The sequence below is a fragment of the Alligator sinensis genome, unplaced genomic scaffold (genome assembly GCF_000455745.1).
Source record: "Alligator sinensis unplaced genomic scaffold, ASM45574v1 scaffold76_1, whole genome shotgun sequence".
In the NCBI taxonomy this organism is placed as follows: Eukaryota; Metazoa; Chordata; order Crocodylia; family Alligatoridae; genus Alligator; species Alligator sinensis.
In genome coordinates, this window is record NW_005841865.1 from 3,831,588 (window position 1) to 3,853,971 (window position 22,384).

At 41.4% G+C, this 22,384-nt stretch overlaps 1 protein-coding gene across 15 annotated transcripts in view; it reads left to right on the forward strand.

The window, feature by feature from the left end:
• Window positions 1-22,384, forward strand: part of NCOA3 (nuclear receptor coactivator 3) — a 150,952-nt gene that overhangs the window by 104,681 nt on the left and 23,887 nt on the right. For all 15 annotated transcript variants that reach the window (XM_025191662.1, XM_025191684.1, XM_025191712.1 and 12 more), the window contains 7 exons: window positions 11,431-11,538; window positions 13,832-14,004; window positions 16,128-16,228; window positions 17,165-17,339; window positions 18,208-18,396; window positions 18,602-18,703; window positions 19,858-19,998. In XM_025191662.1, the coding sequence (XP_025047447.1) occupies window positions 11,450-11,538; window positions 13,832-14,004; window positions 16,128-16,228; window positions 17,165-17,339; window positions 18,208-18,396; window positions 18,602-18,703; window positions 19,858-19,998 (970 nt within the window). In that variant the 5' untranslated portion in view covers window positions 11,431-11,449. The remainder of the gene's footprint in view (window positions 1-11,430; window positions 11,539-13,831; window positions 14,005-16,127; window positions 16,229-17,164; window positions 17,340-18,207; window positions 18,397-18,601; window positions 18,704-19,857; window positions 19,999-22,384) is intronic.

The following is a 22,384-nucleotide window of genomic DNA, read 5'->3' on the forward strand; positions in this document are numbered from 1 at the left end:
CAGGCAGGGGCGGCAGCCTGTGGTGGGGCCTGGGCTGCAAGCAGCAGCCTGCAGTGGCGAAAGGTTTCCAACCCCTGGCTTAGAACAAGGGGACCTCCTGATATTTTGTCAACTGGACTGGTTTCCCCTGAATTGTCCAGGACCCTCTCAGTTCTGAATTGTATTGTTTTACCAGGATTTAAACTTTCTCCCACCTCCATGCTTAGATTTAATGCTAAAGTAGCTTACCCTGAGAGAACCGGATTTCACCAAGTTCGTAAGCTACATTGCTTGGTTGCTTGCTTGGTAAATAAATGTATGGAAAATCATGATTGGGATAGGCTATAAAACATTTGGCAATGTTTCATGGTAGCCAATTTTTCCTGTTCCTAGATTAAAAAAAAAATTGGGAATGCAATAATTTGCTCTGGCTCACAGATGGGAAAATACAGTTAACTTTTTAATGATTCATTGGTAGTCCTTCCTGAAAAATAACTAAACTAGTAGAGTATTCTGCATGCTAACAGATACTGATCCTTGTGCTCTGTTAAAAGGGGCCTAAGTTTTCCCTGCTGTTTCCCACTTTACTGCCACTAATGAAGCCAAACCAACATGGGAGCATCAAGAGACACAGATGTAACAGTTGCTTGTTACTGAATGGTACTTGGTAGGTCAGGGTGGCAGCTTTGAAACTAATTGACCAGGCATCTTTTACTTATTTCTGAACCAGTTTGGGCAGGGTAGCACCTTCAAGACCTACCTTCTGCCTCACTTAAACTAACATGGCTAACTATCTCTGAATGGTACCTGCAGAAGTTGGTGTGATGTAATTGTTACTTCTAAAGAACACCAGAACATAGGAAGCACCATACTGGGTTGGACCAGTAGTCCATCTAGCCTCGTAACTTGTCTCTGAGGGAGAACATGTGGACAGGGTATAAGAGAGCGGTCTGTTCCTTGTCATACCCTCTCTGGCATCCACCATCATTGGTTTAGAAATGTATCCCTGACTGTTCTGTTGAATAGTTATTAGTGGATCTATCATCCATGATTTTTGTCTAATCCCTTTTTGAATCTGGCTGTACTGTCTGCCTTTATGATCTGCTGTGGTCTCCTGCTAATTTTAGTGGGTCACCCTTAGTTCTAGTATTCTGGGTTTTGATTAATAATGGTTCCCTATTCACTTTGTCCGTATCCTTCATGGTTTTTGAGGCATCTATCGTATCCCCTCTCAGCCTTCTACTGTCCAAGCTGAATCCTAGCCTTTTTGATCTCTTGATTTATTATAGTTGCTTCATATAGAGCATCTTGGCTGCCTTTTCTAATTCTGTTGCATCTTTTTTTGAGATTCAGATGTCAGAACTTCACACAGTATTCAAGGTTGTGGGGATGGGGTAGAAACCATTGATATGCATAATGGCCAGATGATATTACCTGTTTTGTTTCCAGTTCTCCTCTTAATGAGATCCAACATTTTATTAGGTTTGGGTTTTTTTGGTTGTTACTGCACATTGAGCTGATGTTTTCAGAGAACTATCTACAGATCAGGAAAGAGACCTTGGAGTCATAACAGCTGGTTCAGAACCTGGCCTTGTACATGGTATAAGTTGGGGTTAGTTTTCCCCATGTGCCCCTGTGGCGCTGTTGTTACTGTGCCATCATTTAGTACTTCTGTAGCCTAGGTGTACATGGGTTAGTACTCTCCTCTCCATTGAGGGAATTATTGGCAGGGCAGTGTGCTGTGGAGGAACACAGGAGCCCAGCGGCTGCCTCCGTCCCCTATAGAGTCTGGCCCAGTCAATCAATTACTTAACTATATAAAAATTTATAATTACAACAAAACCATTAAAGGGTAAGGAGGCAGGCAGGCATGCAAATTTACACCCTCTCAAGCCTCCTGCTCTCCAGATTGAGCTCTGTTCCCCACCAGGCTTTCCTGTCACCTGACTCTGCTGCTGTTGGCCTGGCTTAGGGCCACATGCACCCCTGTATAGCGGGTGCTTCACCTTGTGCTAGGGGTTGGGGGCCTGGGCAGCCTTGTGCAGTACCAGGGATTGGTCTGCTCCCGGACCCTCTGTGCAGCGTCGTATGCACTGAGCTGCTACCCAGTGCCAGCAGTTATAGACCCCAGCCACCGCAAGTGGCTCCTAGGGTCTTTCGCCCTCTGCAGGGTGCCTCCTGGCCTCATGCAGAGGCTGGGGGCCTGAGCCACCCAAGCAGCTCCAAAGATCCTGCTCTGTGCACCGACCTGTGCACCATGTCTCTGGCTGCACGCCAAAGGTTGCAGACCCAAGCCACATCACGCAGCTCCCAGGGTCTGGATGCTGTGCACCATGCTGCACACCAAGAGCCTAATGGCTGGAGCCGTCCGCAGCTTCTTGTCAATGGAAGTCTTCAGGGGCACTTCCAGGCTACAGCTTCGCCCTGCTGAGCAGCTCTCCTCAGCTCTTCTGAGCCCTGCTCTTCTCTCTTCTCCGTCCCCGATGCATCTCCCTCGTGCTGCGCGTGCAGCTCCTTTTATACTCTCCAGGGCTCCGCCTCTGAAGTCTTTCGGACCTGACAGTGTTGTAGTCTTCAACCAGGTCCAGGGGAGCTCTTCTCCCGTTCCCCTCAGGAAAGGGGTGTGATTTCATTTCTTTTGCTGCCTCCTGATTGGTGGATGGGCTTCACCAATCAAATCAGCAGAATCTCAAGCCAGGGACTCAACCCAAGCTCTGAAAGGTAAGCCTGCTACGCTTCCATGCTGAGCTGTGCTGAGCTGAGCTGGTGCCGCACAATTATTTTTAGCAACTATGTCACTGTAGTAGTGTGCTGTAGTGAGGGAATGCATTGCTTTGGTGTTGTAGCTGCGGCACCATGGTTTGTGCCTGCTGATGTTACGTCACCATAGCATCTCATGCAGACGCACGTGCCTGCTGAAGTTCATCTGCCACCTTTTTGCCCACTTGCTCAGCTTTGTGAGAGAATTCTGCAGCCCCCTCCATCAGCTTGGGATTTGACTGTCCAGAACAATTTGTAGAATCACCTGCAAACTTGGAGATTTCACTGTGCATTCCTATTTCCAGGTCATACTCCTAGTCGCTCACATTGCTGTAGGAGCACACAGACATAAGGTTTACAGCGTAACTGCTGATGGTATTTCCAAATGATAACTCCCTCTTGCCTCTTAAATGGTTAAAAATCATGCCTGCCCATAGTTTTGAATATACCAGGAGGTGGTTGCTAATGGTTCTTTTTTACTACTATTTCTTCCAGATCAGTTGCAAGTGAAATAAGGCATGATGGTGAAACCTGAGTGGCCTCTAGACCCTTGCCTTCATTAGCATTACCACTGGTAGAGCTTGAAACGGTAGTAACATCAGTGAGAAACTTTTGGAGGGAGAAGGAAAAGATTTAGTGTAGGTACAATGTGAAATTTCCTTTGTCTGTAGATATTCCTTCATTCTAGTGCTTCAGGCTGAATCCCCCTGTGTCTTTGTCCTACCCTTCACAGCTACTGTAAGTATAAAATTTGACATGACTGTGGTCATCTTCATTTTCCCTTGCCTTCAGATAACATCCTGTACTTGAAATATAGATTTCTGACAAAATACTTTGGCAAGAGCCAGAAACTAGTTTTCCAAATAAGTCTTCCTATTTTCTGAGTTAATGTGAGGGACTCAGTAATGCTAACTTTCTGGTCAAGTCAGTCCTGAGACTGCTGTGATGGTTGGGGCACCATAGATGCTGTGCATCATGGGTGCCACAGGTTACTTTGACTGACGAATCACCAATCTCCTCTCCAGGTGTGGGTGGTCATTGGCTTGGAGGGAGCTCATCTGCCCTTTGATAGGTCTTTTTTTTTTTTAGTCCTGCTGGGTGTCCATACACTCTCCACACCCAGGCTAGCCCAGGTTGGGGGTGGGTTTAGTTGCCAACAGCCGAACCATAGAACAGGCTGTACTGGCTTACATGGTACCAGATAGCAGACCAAGAGAAGCCTGGCGCACATTCTGTTGTAAAGCATATGTGGTGGGTATGGGAATTTTTCAGTGCAGAAAAGTCAAATGGGCATGGAAATTTTGAACTTTTCATTATCCCTCATGACAGCAAATTTTGATGGTGTAGTATATACAGTGGAGGGTAGGACAAGAATTCAGTGACCTAGACAAATTGGAGGATTGGGCCAAAAGAAATCTCATGAGGTTCAACAAGGACAAGTACAAAGTCCTGCACTTAGGACTGTTAACTAAAACAGCTTTACTTACAGTTCTTCCAAAAGTGCCACACTGGGATCAATTTAATTGCATGGGGTAAATGAGGACAAAAGTTTTGACTGCAGGAACTTTCTGGTGAGCTTTCTGATGCACGAATTGGAAAGCTCAACCTGTAAGCTAGAAGGCAATAATTTCTAACAGGGCTTGCTGTCCACTCCTATTTTTGCTGGTAAACTGAATGAGATTGATCTTTATCCAGAGACATGAGCTTAGAAGTGGCACTATACTTTTAAAGAAATTTCCAATTTCTTTTCAGAAGAACATCTTGCACCTGTAGCAATTACACCTTCATATTTGATGGATAAACATAATTACTGCTGTGTTTTTAATTAGTGATTTTTGCATTAATAACTCACTGGATAATTGCTTCTGTTGCTAAGGTCTCTTGTAGCATGAAAAATAGTGCTGCTCCTAGAAGTTTGTACTTTTTGGTCCTTGTGGAACACAAAATAACAGCTTCCTGTGTTTTAAACAGCTGCATTCTTCCTAGACCAGTGGGTCTCAAGTGGGATGCTGCAAGATCTTTTCAGGGGTGCTGTGGTGCAGGCAGTGCCACCATCACAGTCAGATAAGCCTTGTGCACAGCCAGATAAGCCTAAAGCAGGCAGAAGTGCATAGTCACGCTACTGGTCCAACCCCCAACACTCCTCCTGGAAACAGAGGTGCAGTGGGCAGGTGGAACTGCCCTACACACCCCTTTTCGCAGAAGGAGCATGGATTGGAAAGGGCTCTGGTAAGAGCAGGCATTCCTGAGTGGTTTAAGCGTTCTGAACTGTGCACAAGGCATGCAGGGGCAGCTCTACCTGGCTGTGGCAGCAGCGCCCTAGTTGAGAAACCCTGAGGTAAGCGGAGGCAGTACAACAGTGAATCTCAACTAGGGTGCCACCAAATACAAGAAGTTATGGGGGAGTGTTCTGAATATAAAAAAGTTGAGGACTCCTGTACTAAATATTACATGTCTTCTCAAGCTCCTGGTAAGACGGTGGTGGTATTAAACTTATTGAGAGAGCATTTTGTAGCCTCATGCCTGAAGAAACTGCCACAACCTGTGTGGCTGCAAAGTGTGGGCTAGACATGAGAGGGGGAACTTAGCCTACTCAGTTTATCTGCCTTGTTTTCCTTTCTCCTTGCAGTAACCTAAACTGTGTTATTTAAGGTGCTCAACTTCTGCTTTTTATGCCAACTGAATAGACATAGTTTTACATATTCTAATTCTTTCCCTTTCACATTTCTCATATAATAAGTATTCTGGTTTTTGATTCATTACAGCTTTTAACTCGCAGCGATTCAAGTAAATGCTATTTTAGATGTGACTGAAACAACTGCTCCATTATACATTTTAAATGTTGAATTTCATTTTTTTTTTTTTAATCTGGAAAACTACATCATACTGAAATTAAGAGCTTGTGTACAAGCTGAGATATTTAGCAATTTAAAACCACTTTAAAATGTTTTGGGTAGTTCTTTCAAAGAAAAGGCTGTGACCTAGGTTGTTGTGCCCACACCCTTCCTGAGCTATCCTCCACCCTTTATCTTATTTTAAGCACTTCCTGTCTCTTTCCACAACAGTTCCTAACACTGCAGCACTAGTTCCGTCTTGGAAAGCATTTACTGGGAGAACAGGCAGCCCTGGAATTTGTATGTCCCCTACAGAATGACTCAAGATTCTGCCTTGGCTGTGATGACAATAAATGTAGGACCCTATGAGTCCTGTTGAGTGTGGCCTTCAGATAATCCTACTCCATAGGATTTGCATGATCATGTTTTTAAAATAACTTTCTTTTTAAAATTTGAAGCTGCTTATTTGCTCAGAGTAGAGCTGGTTTTCTGCAATGGGTTTTCTGCTGCTTAACTGAAATAAATGTTATTCCACCAGTTGCTTAATAATAATCTGCCATCTAGTGGCAATTTAAGCAACTCACAATTTGTTTTTCTTGAGCTCAAATAAGGTGTGCCGCTAATTTAAATGCACTCTCTTTCATAAATGTACTTTGGAGGACTGTCTGGCTGGAAGGGAGTAAAAACTCTTCAGGTGTGTTGTTCCTAGTTAGCTACAAGCAATTTTTAAAAAGAATTTGGAACACAGATATTTAGTGGCCTGGTGACATGGGTTTTTAGCCATATTTGTGCTTAGATGACATCTAAATAATATGTTTTAAAAAAAAATATATCAATTTTTACTGATGTTTAATCTTTCTAAAAGATGTAGGAAGATTGCCATGTTGTTCCTTCCTTTATCAAAAAGTAATTAATGAATATAGACAGATGTGATGGTGTAAAAAATTACAATAACCTAACTATATAAAGCACTGATGCTCACATTAAGCAAGAACTTGTGTGATACCCATACATTATTACTTTATTTTTAAACTTGAGTGTACACCTCCCAGTAACCCAGAGCCTGATCTATGCTAACCACAGCAGGCCAGTCTCTGTGTTGACCAACATTCAGAGGTCTGAACTGCTGTTTGAGAAATAACCTTTTGAACTTTCCATCCACTACCAACATCCTAACATAACAATAGCAACTGCTTCAGACAACCAATCAACACCCTAACATGACAACCAGGACTTCAGCACACAGGAATGTTGTTGTTCATCCCTGTCCTCTCAGTTTACCAAGCAAGAGTAAGAACAAACAGTATTGTGGTTCCAGCTACCAACAGCAAGAAACACCAATCAGTCCAGCATAATAAATCATAAGCAATCTTCTTTTTTTTTTTTTTGTTCTCCTGTCCTGGAAGCATTTTGTACAGTCTTGTGATACTTCAGTTCTTACAGCCCATTTTGCTTTACCTTTCATCTTCTAAGCATAAATCAGAAATCCATCTGCAGTAAGTGGAAGATGCAGAGACTAGGGTAGTGCATGATGACAGAAGAAGACATCAAGGGAAAAATTTTTTTTTTTTATCAATAAACATTTTATCAGCATACTGATCCTCCTTATTTCTATAAGTGGTGCCTGATTTGCTTGCAGCTTATCAGCATATCTCTTTTTGCTATTTCTTTTTCAAGACCATTTATTCTAACAGGTGTGTCCTCATAGCAGAAAGATTGAGAACATGAGCTTGGCTTCCCATCCATACTTCTATTTCAGAATATTCTATCAACAGAAAAGTATGACGATAAACTTGCTATCATCCAAGTGGACCCTGTCATCCTAGGTTCTAGTGTTGTATGCTTCTGGCTGGGACACGTTTCTTTTGGGTTATATATACTTTTGCAGCTTTGATCTTCTTTTTCAGCCAGATCATTTTGGTTTGACAAATTTGGTCCTGAACTACAATACTATCAGACTTTTTTTTCATGCAAAGTTGTTGCATAATAGCAGATCTTGGAGTGGAAAGCAATGGTAGATACAGTTTATTATGCTGTATGTGCATGGTAATACGAGCTTTAGGTTGAATAAATTTCTGAAGCATGTAAAACAGTTACGGTGACATGACACCATTTCTTCCAGCAGACTTTGGTTTAATATTCGATAGAAAGGAAATATGATAGTGTGGAGAGTGAATCCAATTCCTGGAGATGAATGGTATGTTGAAGTAGCTGCTTTATTTGCCCTTCAGGGTTGAAGCAAGTTTCCCTGAAAGTAACTGTAAAATAGGACATAAAATATTGGTTTGAATAAAAGAATTGACAGAGTAAAGGCTTCACACGAGGGGGTAACATTTGAAATTGATGCACAGTTTTAGCTTCACAGATTCCATTAAATTAACGAGAATTATCCTACAAACTACCTAATACTTGGATTATTTGTCCCTGTGGCCCCCCTCTACACATGCAGGTAAAGGTGCAGTGGGATCTAATGTGCAATACACACAACTGCATTTCTGGCCATGCCACATGTGCATGGCAGGACACATGATTATGGGATCGTGCATTGCCTTATTGTTGAAGCAGGGGGAGCACAATACTGGGTACCCCCTGCACCAGCCAGAAGCAAACTCCCATGGCTGGGAGCCGCCTCAGCTGTGTGGTTCCTAGCTGTGAGGGCTCTGTACACCCACAGGGTTGGGAGATTGCATTTGCAATCTGCCAATGCTGGGACTCAGCTGGGTCGTGGCACTGGGAAGTGCACTGATGGTACCCAGCATCTGCAGCTGATGGGGCTCCCAGCTGCCGGGGAAAACCTGCTACATATGCAAATTAAAGTTTAATAGCAACCGGCTGTAAAGTTAGTATACATTTTCAAGGTCTAACTTTATAGTTGGTTGGAGCTTTTTATGGCGTCATGTAAGTACTTTGTACGTGTAGCTGGTCTCAAGGCAATTGTGCAATTAACCAGTTAACTGCGCTATACCTGTAATGTGTAGAGATGTCTATGTGACATTCTCCCTCTCAAGCATTATTTATAGAAATTAAAGTGTCAGAGAAGCCAAAAAATGAATACAATACCCATTACTTACCTATCATTTATAACAAACATTTCTTTTGATACTACATGCTAAACTCTAGAATATTTGATTACAAGACTGATTTTTAGCAGGCTGTCAACTTGTCTCTGAGAATATTTAAAAAATACATATTCTGTTTGTGGCTCTAGTTCTTTATTGATGCTGTTATATCAACAAAAGATTAGCACTGAGTATAACTTTATAACACCCTGTAAAATATAGTTTATTAAGTTTGTCACACTGCCTGAAATCAGACAGTATGTAACAGTCACAGTGATATTATCAGCATGTCCATCTATTATTATCATGTATTTGCCACAGAATAAGATACATACCTTGCTTTTGAAAGGCAGAATGAAGAAAAGAAGATTTTTTTCTTAGTATCAGCAGCTAGTGATCCAAGCCTGTTCGTTGTTCTGCTCCCTGTGGATTGTGTACATGCTTTACTCTCAAGCAGCAGAAACTATCCATACCATATTTTCTCCCATGTAATGCACACCCAGATTTCCAGCAGCTGTTTTGGGGGGCAAAAGGTGTATTGTGTGAGAAAATGTGATGTATATTTATACACAATAATGCAGTGTTGTGTAACCACTAAGTCCATTCTTTGATAATCCAAGTCCTTGAATGGCACAGAGCAGTATATAGCATAATGTGGTTGTGCTTCATCTAGAAGTATGAATGGTGGATTAGGTATAAATAGCTTATCCTTTGGTTATAGTGCTCTGAACTAAATAGAAGTCTTATTCTTTCATATTCTTGCTGTGTAATTTGATAAGTGTGGAGTCTGGCCATGGAATAGGTGATTTCTGTGGACCAGAGATCTGCTGTTTCTTAGATTGTACTTGCAGAACTACAAATGTATTAAGACCCTCTAGGAACCTTTTGCCATTGGGACTCTTGTTCATGCTTCAGCACAGCACCAAATATTTGTGCCTAAGACCCAATATTGCCAACATCAAACACTCAAATTATGAATTGAGTTTAAAATTATATTAAAAATAGGTTATTTTTATTTACCTAATGCCTTTCTGAGCTTTTAGATGTAGTCAAGGCCACGTTCTAAAGTTTGTCTTAATAGCAGAAAGGTGGACATTTATTTAAAAAGGACCTTCAGTTTTTCATGTAATCACTTTTCTCCGAGAGCTGAGGCTTGAAATAAATATTAGGAGATTCACAAGAGTCGGCAGAACCTCTGTCCTTTTATTTCATCCTTTTCAACTACTAAAGCATCCATAGATTGATAGATTCACAGAAGTAGGGTTGGAAGGGACCTTGCAGATCATCAAGTCTGACCCCCTGCCCTGGGCAGGAGAGAGAACTGGGCTCAAATGACCCCAGCCAGGTAGACCTCAAACCTCGTCTTAAAGACCCCCAGGGTAGGAGCCAGCACCACTTCCCTTGGAAGTTGGTTCCAGATCCTAGCCACCCTGACTGTGAAGTAGTGTCTTTGGATGTCTAGTCTAAACCTACTCTCTACCAATTTGTGGCTGTTATTCCTTGTTACCCCGGGGAGTGCTAAGGGGACCAGGGTCTCTCCCAAACCCTGCTGGTCCCCCCTGGTGAGTTTATAGATGGCCACCAGGTCCCCCCTCAGCCTTCTTTTGCAAAGGCTAAACAGGTTAAGGTCCTGTAGCCTCTCTTCGTAGGGTCTGCCCTGCTGTCCCCGGATCATGTGTGTGGCCCTCCTTTGGGACCTTCTCAATGCTGTCCACATACCTCATGAAGTGCGGCGCCCAGAACTGAACACAGTACTCCAGCTGTGGCCTGACCAGTGTCGCATAGAGGGGGAGGATCACCTCCTTGGCCCTACTTGAGATGCACCTGTGGATGCACAACAAGGTACGGTTAGCCCTACTGACCGTGACCTCGCATTGTCGGCCCATGTTCATCTTGGAGTCATTAATGACTCCAAGATCTCTTTCTGCCACCGTGCTCTCAAGAAGGGAGTTTCACAGCTTATAAGTGTGCTGCTGGTTCCCACTGCCCAAGTACAGCACCCTGCACTTTTCAGTATTGAAACCCATCCTATTTTGTTAGCCCATCCCTGTAACCTGTCCAGGTCCTGCTGTAATCTGTCCTTCCTTACTAGCGTGCCCACCTCACCCCAAATCTTGATATCATCAGCAAATTTAAACAGGCTGCTTTTTACCCTGTCGTCCAAGTCACTAATAAACAAATTGAACATCCAAAGAGAGTTAGATCCTCCCTTACTTCCCTTTCCTTTGGTGTTATATTTATTGTTGTGTAGTTAGTGTGAATGGGCATTTTGGAAAATCAGGTTGAATTATACACAAGGATCCATGCTTTTGGGAGGTTTGAGCAGTTGATGCCCTTGTCAAACTATCAGGTATAAGACTTTTTGTATGCAAATAATTTGCCTTGAAAAGATCTTTAGAAGAATTGCATACAGAGACTCATTTGATCCATTTCCATCCCCTGTCTTGGAAAGGGACCTTAGGAGTAAGATAAAGCCATGATTCTTTACACAGAATTTGACTTAAATATTTGGACCCCAAGGAAATGTCCATTTGGATTTATAGGCTAATGTATTCCAGGGCTTCTGGTATGAATGTGGACAGTTTAGAAACATTAGGAATTGGATCAGGTAGCCATTTCAAACATCGCCAGTTACAGGGGATTAACCTGTTTCACTTTCTGCAGTTCAGCTTTACAAAATTATTGTGAAAATATGCTACCCTGTCCCCCAAAAAGTTGTAAAACAAATTGTGTTCTGATTGCTTGAAATACTATCTTGAAAAATGTGTTTTGATTTGTTTTGATGTTTATCATTTCAGTTGCTGATGTATAGTCAAGATGAGTGGATTAGGAGAAAATTCTTTGGACAGCTTGACCAATGAGTCAAGGAAACGGAAGTCGTTGCCCTGTGATACGCCAGGACCAGGGTACAGCTATATATTTTCATTCTTTCTGTTTCATGTTGAAATTACAGGTAGCGTACTGTGGTTTCAGATTTTAATTGAAATGTATATTAACACATTTTTGCTAACTTTTCATTCTGATGACAAAATCTGTTAGGCCTTACTCCCATAAATATGAATGGGGCTTAACTTGACTATCTTGAGTAGAACTGTTAAAATCAATTGACTGTGCTGTAATAAAGTTAAGCATGTGTACAGACCTTTACAGGAGTGAGCAAGGCCTTCATAAGTAAAATAAATATATGAAAATAGAATTGGAAAATCACATTTGCTTAAAAATATATGGAAGCAACACTTCATATGCTGTTAGTGAGTTTTGGTAATGCTTGGCAAACTTTTTTATAGAACTGCATGAAGGGGTTTCAAATCCAAAACTTCTGCGGTCTGTGTACTAAGCATTCACTAAGGGCCTCTTGTATCTTTGCACATCTCCTGGCAATCTTGTTACAAGCTAGCTTCCCATAACCATGTTATAACCCTAAAAAATCCCACACCTCTGTCCTCAGGCCAGGGAATCTATCTCTCTGTTGTCCCTTCCACCACATGCTTAGCAACTCTGGATCATCTCATGTTCCCCTTCTCTTTCCCCTGTACCATTGTCTTCCACATTCCCTTTTTCCTTGTCCTTATTGCTCTTCATTCCTGTCTTCCACCTGTATGGCTTGTGCTCTTCGTCCCATTCCCTTCACTATATGTCTGTGGATCTGCAGGAACCCTCTCTCCCACTACATGCCAGTATATCTGTGAGAATGCACTGTGTTTTTAGTTTTCATCTTCCCATTTCTATTTTCCTCCTTCATATCTTTTCTTCCGTGCCCACACACACACATCTAGTAGTTTCTGATGTAGAACCCATGCTTTGCTCATCATCACAGCTCTTTCCTCCTATTCCCTTGCAGGTAATGCCTTCCCATCCACCAAATCTCATCCACTTCCTTCTCCAGTTCCGTCCTTCTCTCCCATCATCGCCATTGGCCAACCCTATTCAGATCCTGGCTTCTTCCCCTCCTTCCCTCCATCCATATTTTTCAACCACTGATGCTCTGTCCTTGTTGCCACTCCCATGATTCCCCCTTCCCTCACACACTTTTTAACAAGAGGCTCTCCTTTGTCATAGAGCCTAGGCCACACACAAGCTATAAACAAATAGGCTTGTCCTTGGAATGGGATCAGCTTTGCTAGGATGTGCTGGAACACCTGATCCATTTCATTGGGTGACACAGATGTCTTCTGTTGTCCTGTAGGGTTTAGTCCCTGCTGCTCCCAGGGCTCTGGGTGGCCCATATTGTGGGACAACTGCAAACAGGAGAATGCTGAGTCCCCCTGTTTGCAGAGGCACACCCCAGGAATCATCCAGCAAGGAATTCCTGAGGTGCATACAATCGGGACTCTGAAGCCCTAGGAGCATTTGCCCAGAACAGCTGGAGAGCATGGGCAGCTCTAGCTCTGGGAGGCCTGCTCTCCTGCTGTAAGCAAACAAATGGCCACTGCAGAAAAGTGGCACAATTTTTTATTTTTATTTTTTAAGCTACAAATTGTTGCAGCCACAATTTGGGGCATTTGTGGCGTAACAAGGGGTGCAAGACATCTGTTTGCTTGGGCTTTGTGCTGCCATAAAGTTTTGTCCCCACATGCTGCATTCTGTCCCCACACAGCTAGTCAATCTGTGTAAGCAACAATAAAGGGGCTGTGGAGAGGTTCAATTGCCTGAACCAATAGGAAATTTGTAGGTGCTAATTTTCCTGAATAACTAATACTTGAAAAACCTGTTTGTACCAAAATCAATTATTTTTGTGTCCACAGATGCCTAAAAAAGTACCTAAAATTTTGGAATTGATGGGATACAGCATTTCAAAATCATTACATTATAGACAAATCAGAGAAATGTCAAGTTGTTAGACTTTGATTCGTTCATTCAGTAAAGTACAAAAGCACTGCAGTTTTTTCTCAAGGTTAAAATACACTTATACTTTATAGTATGAATGTTACAATTTTGTAGCAGCCAGCTGTGCTTTTCATTGAATTCAACAATAAAATAATTGCAACAATTCTTAGAACACTAAGCTTTTCAGAACCTCTCAAGATTAATTTCTGTTTATGGTTCTGTAAAAACCTCCAGGTTTATGTTAAATATATGAATCTGCAAGCTCAGTTGAACAGATAAGTCACATCTGAAGTGCACTAAAGGTGACAGTGTGTTCATAGCTCTTGTTTATGCTGAAATATATGTACATTAAATGCTGTTTCTTGTTCCTAGTCTGAACTGCAGTGGTGAGAAGCGTCGACGTGAGCAGGAAAGTAAATACATTGAAGAACTGGCTGAGCTGATATCTGCTAATCTGAGTGACATTGACAATTTCAATGTCAAACCAGACAAATGTGCAATTTTAAAGGAAACTGTAAGACAGATTCGGCAGATAAAGGAACAAGGCAAGGCTTCCCTTCTTAAGTCATAGAGAACAATATTGCATTTCCCTCTAGAAGGCAGTTATTATCCAAAATGATATTTAGCTGTTTGGACAGTTCAGTAATATTTTCATGCAATATATTATGAGTTAGAAATGCATGCAGCACATACCACGAGCATGTGCTTAGTAGGTCTTCAGAACGTGCTTCAAATAATGTCCTGAAGTATCCTTTCTGAATCAGGAAGTTTCTCTGAGTTACTCTAAAGTACAGGGGCATTCCAAGTACATCCTTATCTATTTCCTTAAAATACTTCAAACAAGTTTAAAATAGCTCAGAACAATTAGGTTGTGTTTTAAAACACAGATGGGCTAGATCTGTAGTAGCATTAATTAAATAATCTGCTGTTTCCAGCTTGATTTTTTTTTTTTTTTTTTTTTTGAGACTTAGATTTTGAAAAAGGAAATCCAGTTTCTTATAAAATTATTCTTTCAATCCCGTATCCTGAAAGTAGTACTTCTTAAATTTCACATTTAATTTGTCTTCTACTAAAGTTGGAGAAACGTTCCAATGAGGGAAAATCACTGTGTCCAATTCAGTTAGGCTGTGTCTAGATGGAAGTATAAACTGTTAACATGTGGTGTCAACTGTTCACATCATATATTCAAATGCAGAGTAAATAAATGGATACACGAATAGAGGAATATCAATTTTGTTAATTTCTTGCAGCTATGATATCCTTAGGTGTTACTTGTAACAGTAACGTAGCAATTAAATAAAGACAAATATGATTGTTGTACACACACCCTGATGTGCTGATAGAAGAGACTTTAAAAATGTATAGAAAATGTATCAAATACCTGCCAAATCCACCTTTCTATTTGGTAGCATATTGTTTTAGAAGTCTACTGGAATCTGCCACATGGTTTACCTGGATTAATAAACTACAAAGTTTTGCTTTGTCTGCTAGAATACGATTTTAAAATTGTCTTCATCAGTAATTTAAAGTACTAAATTTACTTGATTCTAAGTTGAGGTGCTCCCCATGTTCAGCATGGAGGGAGGGAGCCCCTTGTTTTAAATTGAGTACAGGATTGAGGGGGAGGGGCAGGTAGCTTCTGTGGCATGAGCTCCAGCCCCTACCTAGGGACGAGGCCGTAGCTGCTGCCTCCCCGCCACCCTGCCACTTCCCTCCACACCCCCACACACGCCACCTCACCATTCCTCTCCCTCCACCACTCATTCTTGTTTTGAATGAATACTATGGGCTCAAGCTTCATGCATGCTTGAGCCCATAGTATTGAGCATGGCCCCAGCACAGCCCAGCCACATGTTGCTATGGGACTGGGCTGGGGCCATTATCTGTGCCCCAGTCTAGAATGGGGATGGAACCTGCCAGCCCAGGAGCAGAGGCTGGGGGAGAGCGAAGGACCCAAGGCTGTGAAGGAGCCAGGCAGGGGGTAGTCATAGCAGGGGCAAGCACAAGTTGCTTGGACCTCCCCACACTACCTGCCTTCATTGCCTGCCCGCCCTGCAGCAGTGTGAGGGATGAATTGAAGACTACCTTCCAATAATTCGTTTCTATACATGGAAAATTAGAATAAATTTATACATTTTCCATGTATAGAAACTAATTATTGGGTGGTCCTCTTAAATTCAGCGTCATGGTGGAGTCAAGTAAGTATGGTACTTGCCAGTGGCAACAAATGTACTTCACTGTACACTTGATTTTCTTCCCTTGGGACACTGAATATCTATTATGGTCTGCTTAAACGTCTAGCAAATATCATGGAAAACAGAGTGTTACTCATTTCCATTGCATAATTCCCTGGTGACCTTTTTTTCTTGTAGTAATAAACTTTTTTTTATTCAAGATATTTTAGATGATAAAAGCTTAAAACAAGCTTTAGTTCTTGGTATGAGACATGAATAAAAATATGCAGAAATATAAATAAGAATTTATTCCTGCTGTTGTAAGGATTCAGTGAACAAAGTACATTCTACATGTTAATTTGGATTATTTTCTATAAGGTGTTTTATATTACATCTCCTTTGCTTAATTCCCAGGTTTCTTGGAATACAGTACACAGCTTAATAATATTTCTTTACACAGAATAGTAATGTGAAAACCTGTCTTTTGGTTTCAGGAAAAACAGCGTCCAGTGATGATGATGTACAGAAAGCTGACGTATCTTCTACAGGTCAAGGCGTTATTGATAAGGATTCATTGGGACCTCTTTTACTTCAGGCAAGTGTAAAATGTGTGCTGGTATAACCAAATTAGTGTTCAATGTAGTATGTTAATTGACAGAATTACAATACTATGAAATGCTAGCCACCTTATAATAGCAAACCAGCGTGCAAGGAAGAAAACTTGTCTCAAAGGGAGAAAAATCTGGAGATTCAAAAAACAAAATGGCATTTTGTATCTGCTTCAGCAGATTGCAGTTGCATATTTTTTTCTAAGTATTACACTGAATAGGCTCAGCGGGTCCAGAACTTTTTATTTTTTACTTCAGGGTGACAACCTTAAAAGTATTTTGCCTCTCCTTATGCCCTTTTGTGGCTCGTCAATGTCTGTAAGGACTAAGGGTCTGATTCAGTCAATATCTTGAACTGCCATACCCTTCAGAGGAAGCTACCAGTGCTTCTTAGGATCTAGTCCTGAGTGCTAGTCTTGCAGCCATGCTAATGTGTGGAGACTCCAAACTACATACAATTCTCTTGTGGAACAACTTTACAAAGAGAAACTGTTGCTTGCATTGCAAAGCAGTCATGCAGTTCAGTATTCATGGTAGTTCAGTATATTAATTAACTCAAAAAAAATATTGAAATGCTGTTTCAGATCTGGAAATTCATACTTTGATTTCAAACCTGGAAAGGTATCTCATTTTTTTTTCACCATGGAAAATCTCTCATGCTCCATTCCTACTTTTTAAAGAATTTACCATGAACATGTAATCCTGATTTTGACTTCAGCATATTGCAAGGTATGATGATGTCACAGATCCTTTATCATGTGTCCTCTTCCAAAAAGGAGTTAAAAAACAAGAAGTCTGGGTATCATTGTGGTAGGCTCCTAAATGACGCTCTATTCCCCACTTAATTTTCAAATTACATTGCTTCAGAAACTTGTGCATGGCTATGTATTTATGTATAAACTGTTTCTTGATATCTTCTTTAGGCATTGGATGGCTTCCTGTTTGTTGTAAATAGAGATGGGAACATTGTATTTGTATCAGAAAATGTTACACAATATCTACAGTATAAACAAGAAGATTTGGTGAATACAAGTGTCTATAGCATCTTGCATGAAGAGGACCGGAAGGACTTCCTTAAAAACTTACCTAAAGCTGCAGGTAATAGGGTCCCCAAAATATACAATAAAATGACTTGAATAGGAACTTTGTGAAAGCATTCTTTGCTAATGCTCTTAATTAGCAGTGTGGCATGAAGTTGAAAATAGAATTCTACCATTAGGACTACTAGTTAATTGTATCCTTTTTGACCTGTGTATTCAAAATGTTGCCTTCAGAATAAAAATGTATCTAAAAACAAACTGGCATGAGTGAGGTGTAGAAATTTATGGTATATAGTTGTAGCAGGACAGACGCCTAGATTTGTGGGAGTCTGTTTATGATTATATGTTTTTGTGTGTTCAGAAACTGGAAGAGGAATGGGTTTCCTGGGTTGGATGGCTTGTTCATAAAACATTGCATAAGTTGTCTTTATAGTGCTTGATAAAACTGTTATTAGGTCATCTTTGTAGTATGCTTCTCCATTTCGAAAGTCAATCTTTGACCTTTGCTCTCCTGATGTCCTGTATTCTGTGTTCATTTGTGAATTATCAGCAAAAACCTGGCTGTATAATTTAAACATGTCTGGACCATTCAGATTTGAAATCAGTTACTTGAATCCTAACAGAACTTAGATTCCAAGATCGCTTTAGCAGCCACCCACTTTTTTTTATATAAGAATGCCGTTTCAGCTGGCTCCTATTTCCCTGAGGCTGAATGTAAAAGGAAGGTGGTATTTCTTGGCACTGATCACTGTTCCTTGAGATATCAAAGTGAAGACCTATTTAGAAAGCTTCTTAAAATGTCCCAATATAATTATCAACATTTTACATCAACTATCCCCTTGGTTTCTGGCCTTCAAAAATCGATCAGTTAAGAATTGAAATTGTTTGAAAATCTTTGTGAATATTTATGATTGTATATTTTTCAGTTAATGGAGTTGCTTGGACCAATGAAACGCCTAGGCAGAAGAGCCACACGTTTAATTGCCGCATGATGGTGAAAACTTGTCATGATCTTTTGGAAGATGTAGGTAGCAATCAAGATACCCGTCAAAGATATGAAACTATGCAGTGCTTTGCTTTATCTCAGCCAAGAGCTATGATGGAAGAAGGAGAGGGTAAGAAATCCAGTGCTAATATTTTTACAAGAAAATTGACTTATGGCTATCTAGTATTTGATATATTTTGAAAAGTAGTCTGTAGTGTGAAACTATAAGACTTAAATACAAAGCCATCTTGTCTCTCTGATTTATATCTTTACTTTTATAAAAATGCATCTTTGAATAGGTAAAACAGAGATTAAGTTAGCTATCTTTATTGCAGATTTGCAGTCCTGTATGATTTGTGTGGCACGTCGTATCACTACAGTGGAAAGGGTATTTCCAGCAAACCCAGAAAGCTTCATTACTAGACATGACCTTTCAGGTGAGAAACCTATCTAAGGTGAAAGTCAGTGGTGGTCAACCTTTTGGCTCTTCCGGCTGAATGGAAGACGGCCAGGCTGGGGGTTGGCTCCTTTCTGGGGTCGGCACTCGGGATTGGGCCCCATGCTGCCTTGGCCCGGCTTTGCACACCTGATCTAGCATGCAGGACAATGATGTTCAACCTGCCAGGCTAGGTTTGGAAATGTTGGCAGCAGGGGAGCAGCTATTTGTGGTGCTTGCAGTCACTCACTCGCCAGCAAATTTTCAGACCCATGGGGAACCCAGCAGAAAAGATAACATGGCTCTGTGTGTTGGATTTGGCCTGTGGGCTGGGAGTTGAGCACTCCTGGTGAAGATTGTAAATGTGTGTTTTCTTATTGCTTGATTCTTTTTTGTATGAAGTAAATAGTGGCAAATGAATGGAAAATTTGCAGGAAGTAGCCCTATTAATACAGTTCTGTCTTGCCTTGATTTGTATTTAAAATTATTTATTGTGTATCTTCCTCTAATAAACCTTTTAGAAATCATTTTAATTATATGTCCAACTAATAAAAGTTCTCTGAAATATTTTGTCTGTAACGGGCAACAATTGTACTTCACAGAGAGAGAGCTTCACAGGTCATGTCTACGCTGCAGACTTACTGTGCTAGGTGGTGGTATATTCAAACATACTCTGCTGCTTGGTGCAGCCTCCCTCAGCAGGAGCTTGGCCACAATGCCTGACTAGTTCATCCACAGAATCCTGCAGATGTAGCTACAGATGCTAGATCTCTGCAGCTCATATTCATTTTGGCTCGAATTGTAATTGCTAAGCAACTGATTCTCAGTTGTCTTAAGCATCTAAATCCAAAAGCACCCATGATTACTATACACTTTTGGAAATACTGCTGTTTCCCCATGGATGTCCCTCTTGGAGTGATACTAACCTACTTCCCTTGGAAGCTGAGAATTGATGTTTTGTAAAGCACTTTGAAATCCTTGAATGGAAGTACAGAAGTACAAAGTTCACATACACAGTTAAAATTTGACTTGAGCACTTACATGCTATAGTGATAGGTTGAATATAGGCATAATTTGCCGTCTTTTAAAATACTATTCTCTGTTTTTAATATTGACATAAGGGCTCTTTGATTATCTTTTTCTTTCATGTGACAGGAAAACTAATCAACATAGATACAAATTCATTGCGATCATCCATGAGACCTGGCTTTGAAGATATAATTCGTCGCTGTATTCAGAGGTTTTTATGTCATAATGATGGACAGACCTGGTCAAATAAACGTCATTATCAGGAAGGTAGAAATCTCAGATTACGATGTTCAGTATATTGCTTTTCTTATTAATTGCATTCTATGTGTGAAATAAAATCACTCAACCTGGTATTGTACACACCTTTTCATGTTTTAAACCAGTGGAAAATGCTGGGTGATTTCCCCCCCCCCCCCCCGAAGTTCAGGGATGGTAACCTCCTTATCAAACACTCCTGCACTGTAGACGCTATTTTTTTTTTTTTCAGGTGTGTTCATTAGTTTTTAAGGTAGTTTGCATGAAAAAGTAGTATGTAGCATTCCTGTAGACTGAACTAATTTATTCCTCTACAAGAGACCTACAGCAAAACAATGGCAGGTTAAGCCATATCTCCATCCTTATGAAATTCTAATTTGCTAAGGAACAACTTTCATAAGAGAGAGGATAGCTCATTTGTTAACCTCTCTCAATAAAGATGCTGCTTGTGATGATAATTTTATGGTGGAGACATGTCCTCTAATGGAGTAAATGCATATTACTGCCACATTTTATCTAGGTTTATAGAGAGCCATCAGTTGGTGATGTAATTTAGTAATCACTCATCTTTGCTGCATTCAGATAAGAACTTCATAAGAAAGACTGTATATAAACAGCTAGGTCTGGAAGAGACCTCAGGAGGTCATTTAATCCCTGTTCAACATATATGATGTTTCCTGTCTAAACTATCCCAGACAAATATTTGCTTAGCCTGCACTTATTAACTTCCAAGGACAGATTTCACAACCTCTCTAGGTAATCTGTTCCAGTACTTTCAACCATGCTCATGGAAATTTCTTCCTAATACCTAGGCTAATTCCCAATCTTCAACTCAAGCCCATTGCTACATGTCCCCAGGGCCAGATTAACCCTTTAGTGGGCCCTAAAATAAACTTGTGCGCCCCGGGCTGGTTGAGACCCCCCTCCCCGCTCTGGCTGCTGCCTGTGGGGAGTAGGGCTTGGTGCCGCTGCTAGGAAGCAGCTGCGGTGGCAGCCAGGCCAGCGGAGGGGAGGGGAAAGGAAGAGAAAGGAGGTGGATGGAGCCATTCGCATTGCTGCTGCAGAGGGATGGACAGGTGCCTCCTGAAGCTAGGGCCCTAGGGATGTCTAGTCTGGCTATCTGTTAATCCAGCCCTGCATGTCCTGGTCTGGGTGAACATAGAAAACTGTCATCCTCTTTATAACAGCTCTTTCTTGGAGTCCCATCCCTAATTATAACAAACAGAAAACCATCTAGTGCCTGAAATTTTGAAAATCCATTCCTTCATGGGGTAAAAACTGAATTCTCTAAATCTGGGGTACTCTCACAGATAAGAGGAAAAAACCATCCAGATACTAGAGATGACTGAAAAATGAGTCATCTGTCCAGCTGAAATTCTGAGACCTGAAATATTTTATTTCTTCTTAAACTGGGATAGAAGCTGAAATCTTTGGAATTTTTGGAGAATAAAATATTCCAAAGTGTTTAATCTTAATCTTTATTAAAGCACTTTCATGATTAATTAAAATAAAAGTTGAAAGGCTAGGGTCAAAATGAACCATTTCAGCTTTACTAAACAAAATCTTGATAATTTACTACTGAAAAATTCAATAACAATACATTCATAAATGTCTGATTTAATACAATTGTCATATTTTTCAGTAGAATTGACAGGTTCATTACATGCTCATTATTTTTCTACATATGAGCAAGTTTTGAAGAGTGAAGTGTCAAAATTTATCTAAATTTCTTTGGATCCAAAGCAGGCCATTGAAATCCATTTGAAATTGTAGAGCTCTTAGTAGAAGTGCACCAATACATTGGCCCGATATCAGATTGGCACCAATATAAAGAAAATTGATTGTATCAGAAATAGGCCTCATGTGGCTGATAATTCGTATAACACGAATCGGCATAATTCGTATAACACGAATCGGCACAATTCGTATGCGGCGAGGAGTATAGCCCGGCAACTTGGAGAGCTGTGTACAGCTGGTAGGTCTGTTGTGGGGGGAGCGGGGTGGGGGGGACAGATCAACGCCGCCTGCAGAGAGGGAGGGAATGGGGCTGGGGCTCAGGTAGGTGCTGCCTGGGCGGTGCGGGGTGGGGCAGAGCCACGGCTCATCCAGGGGGCGTGGGGAGGGTGAGTTGCTCCTGCTGCTGCATGCACCCCAGGAGGGCACGGTGGTGGGGAGAGGGCTTGTGGCCCCAGATCTGTGCGTGGTGAGGCAGGCTGAAGCCCTGGGAGAGGGCATACGGAAGGGGGCTATGGCAAAACTTGGGGTGGTTGCCGGCCCACTATAGCCCCCCTCCCAGGGCCACTGCTGCCCGCTCTGAGTGTAGCCCACCCTAGTCCCCACTAGGAAGAGCCAGGCATAGCCCTGGCCCCTGCCAGCAGCTGCAGCCTACTCTGCCCAG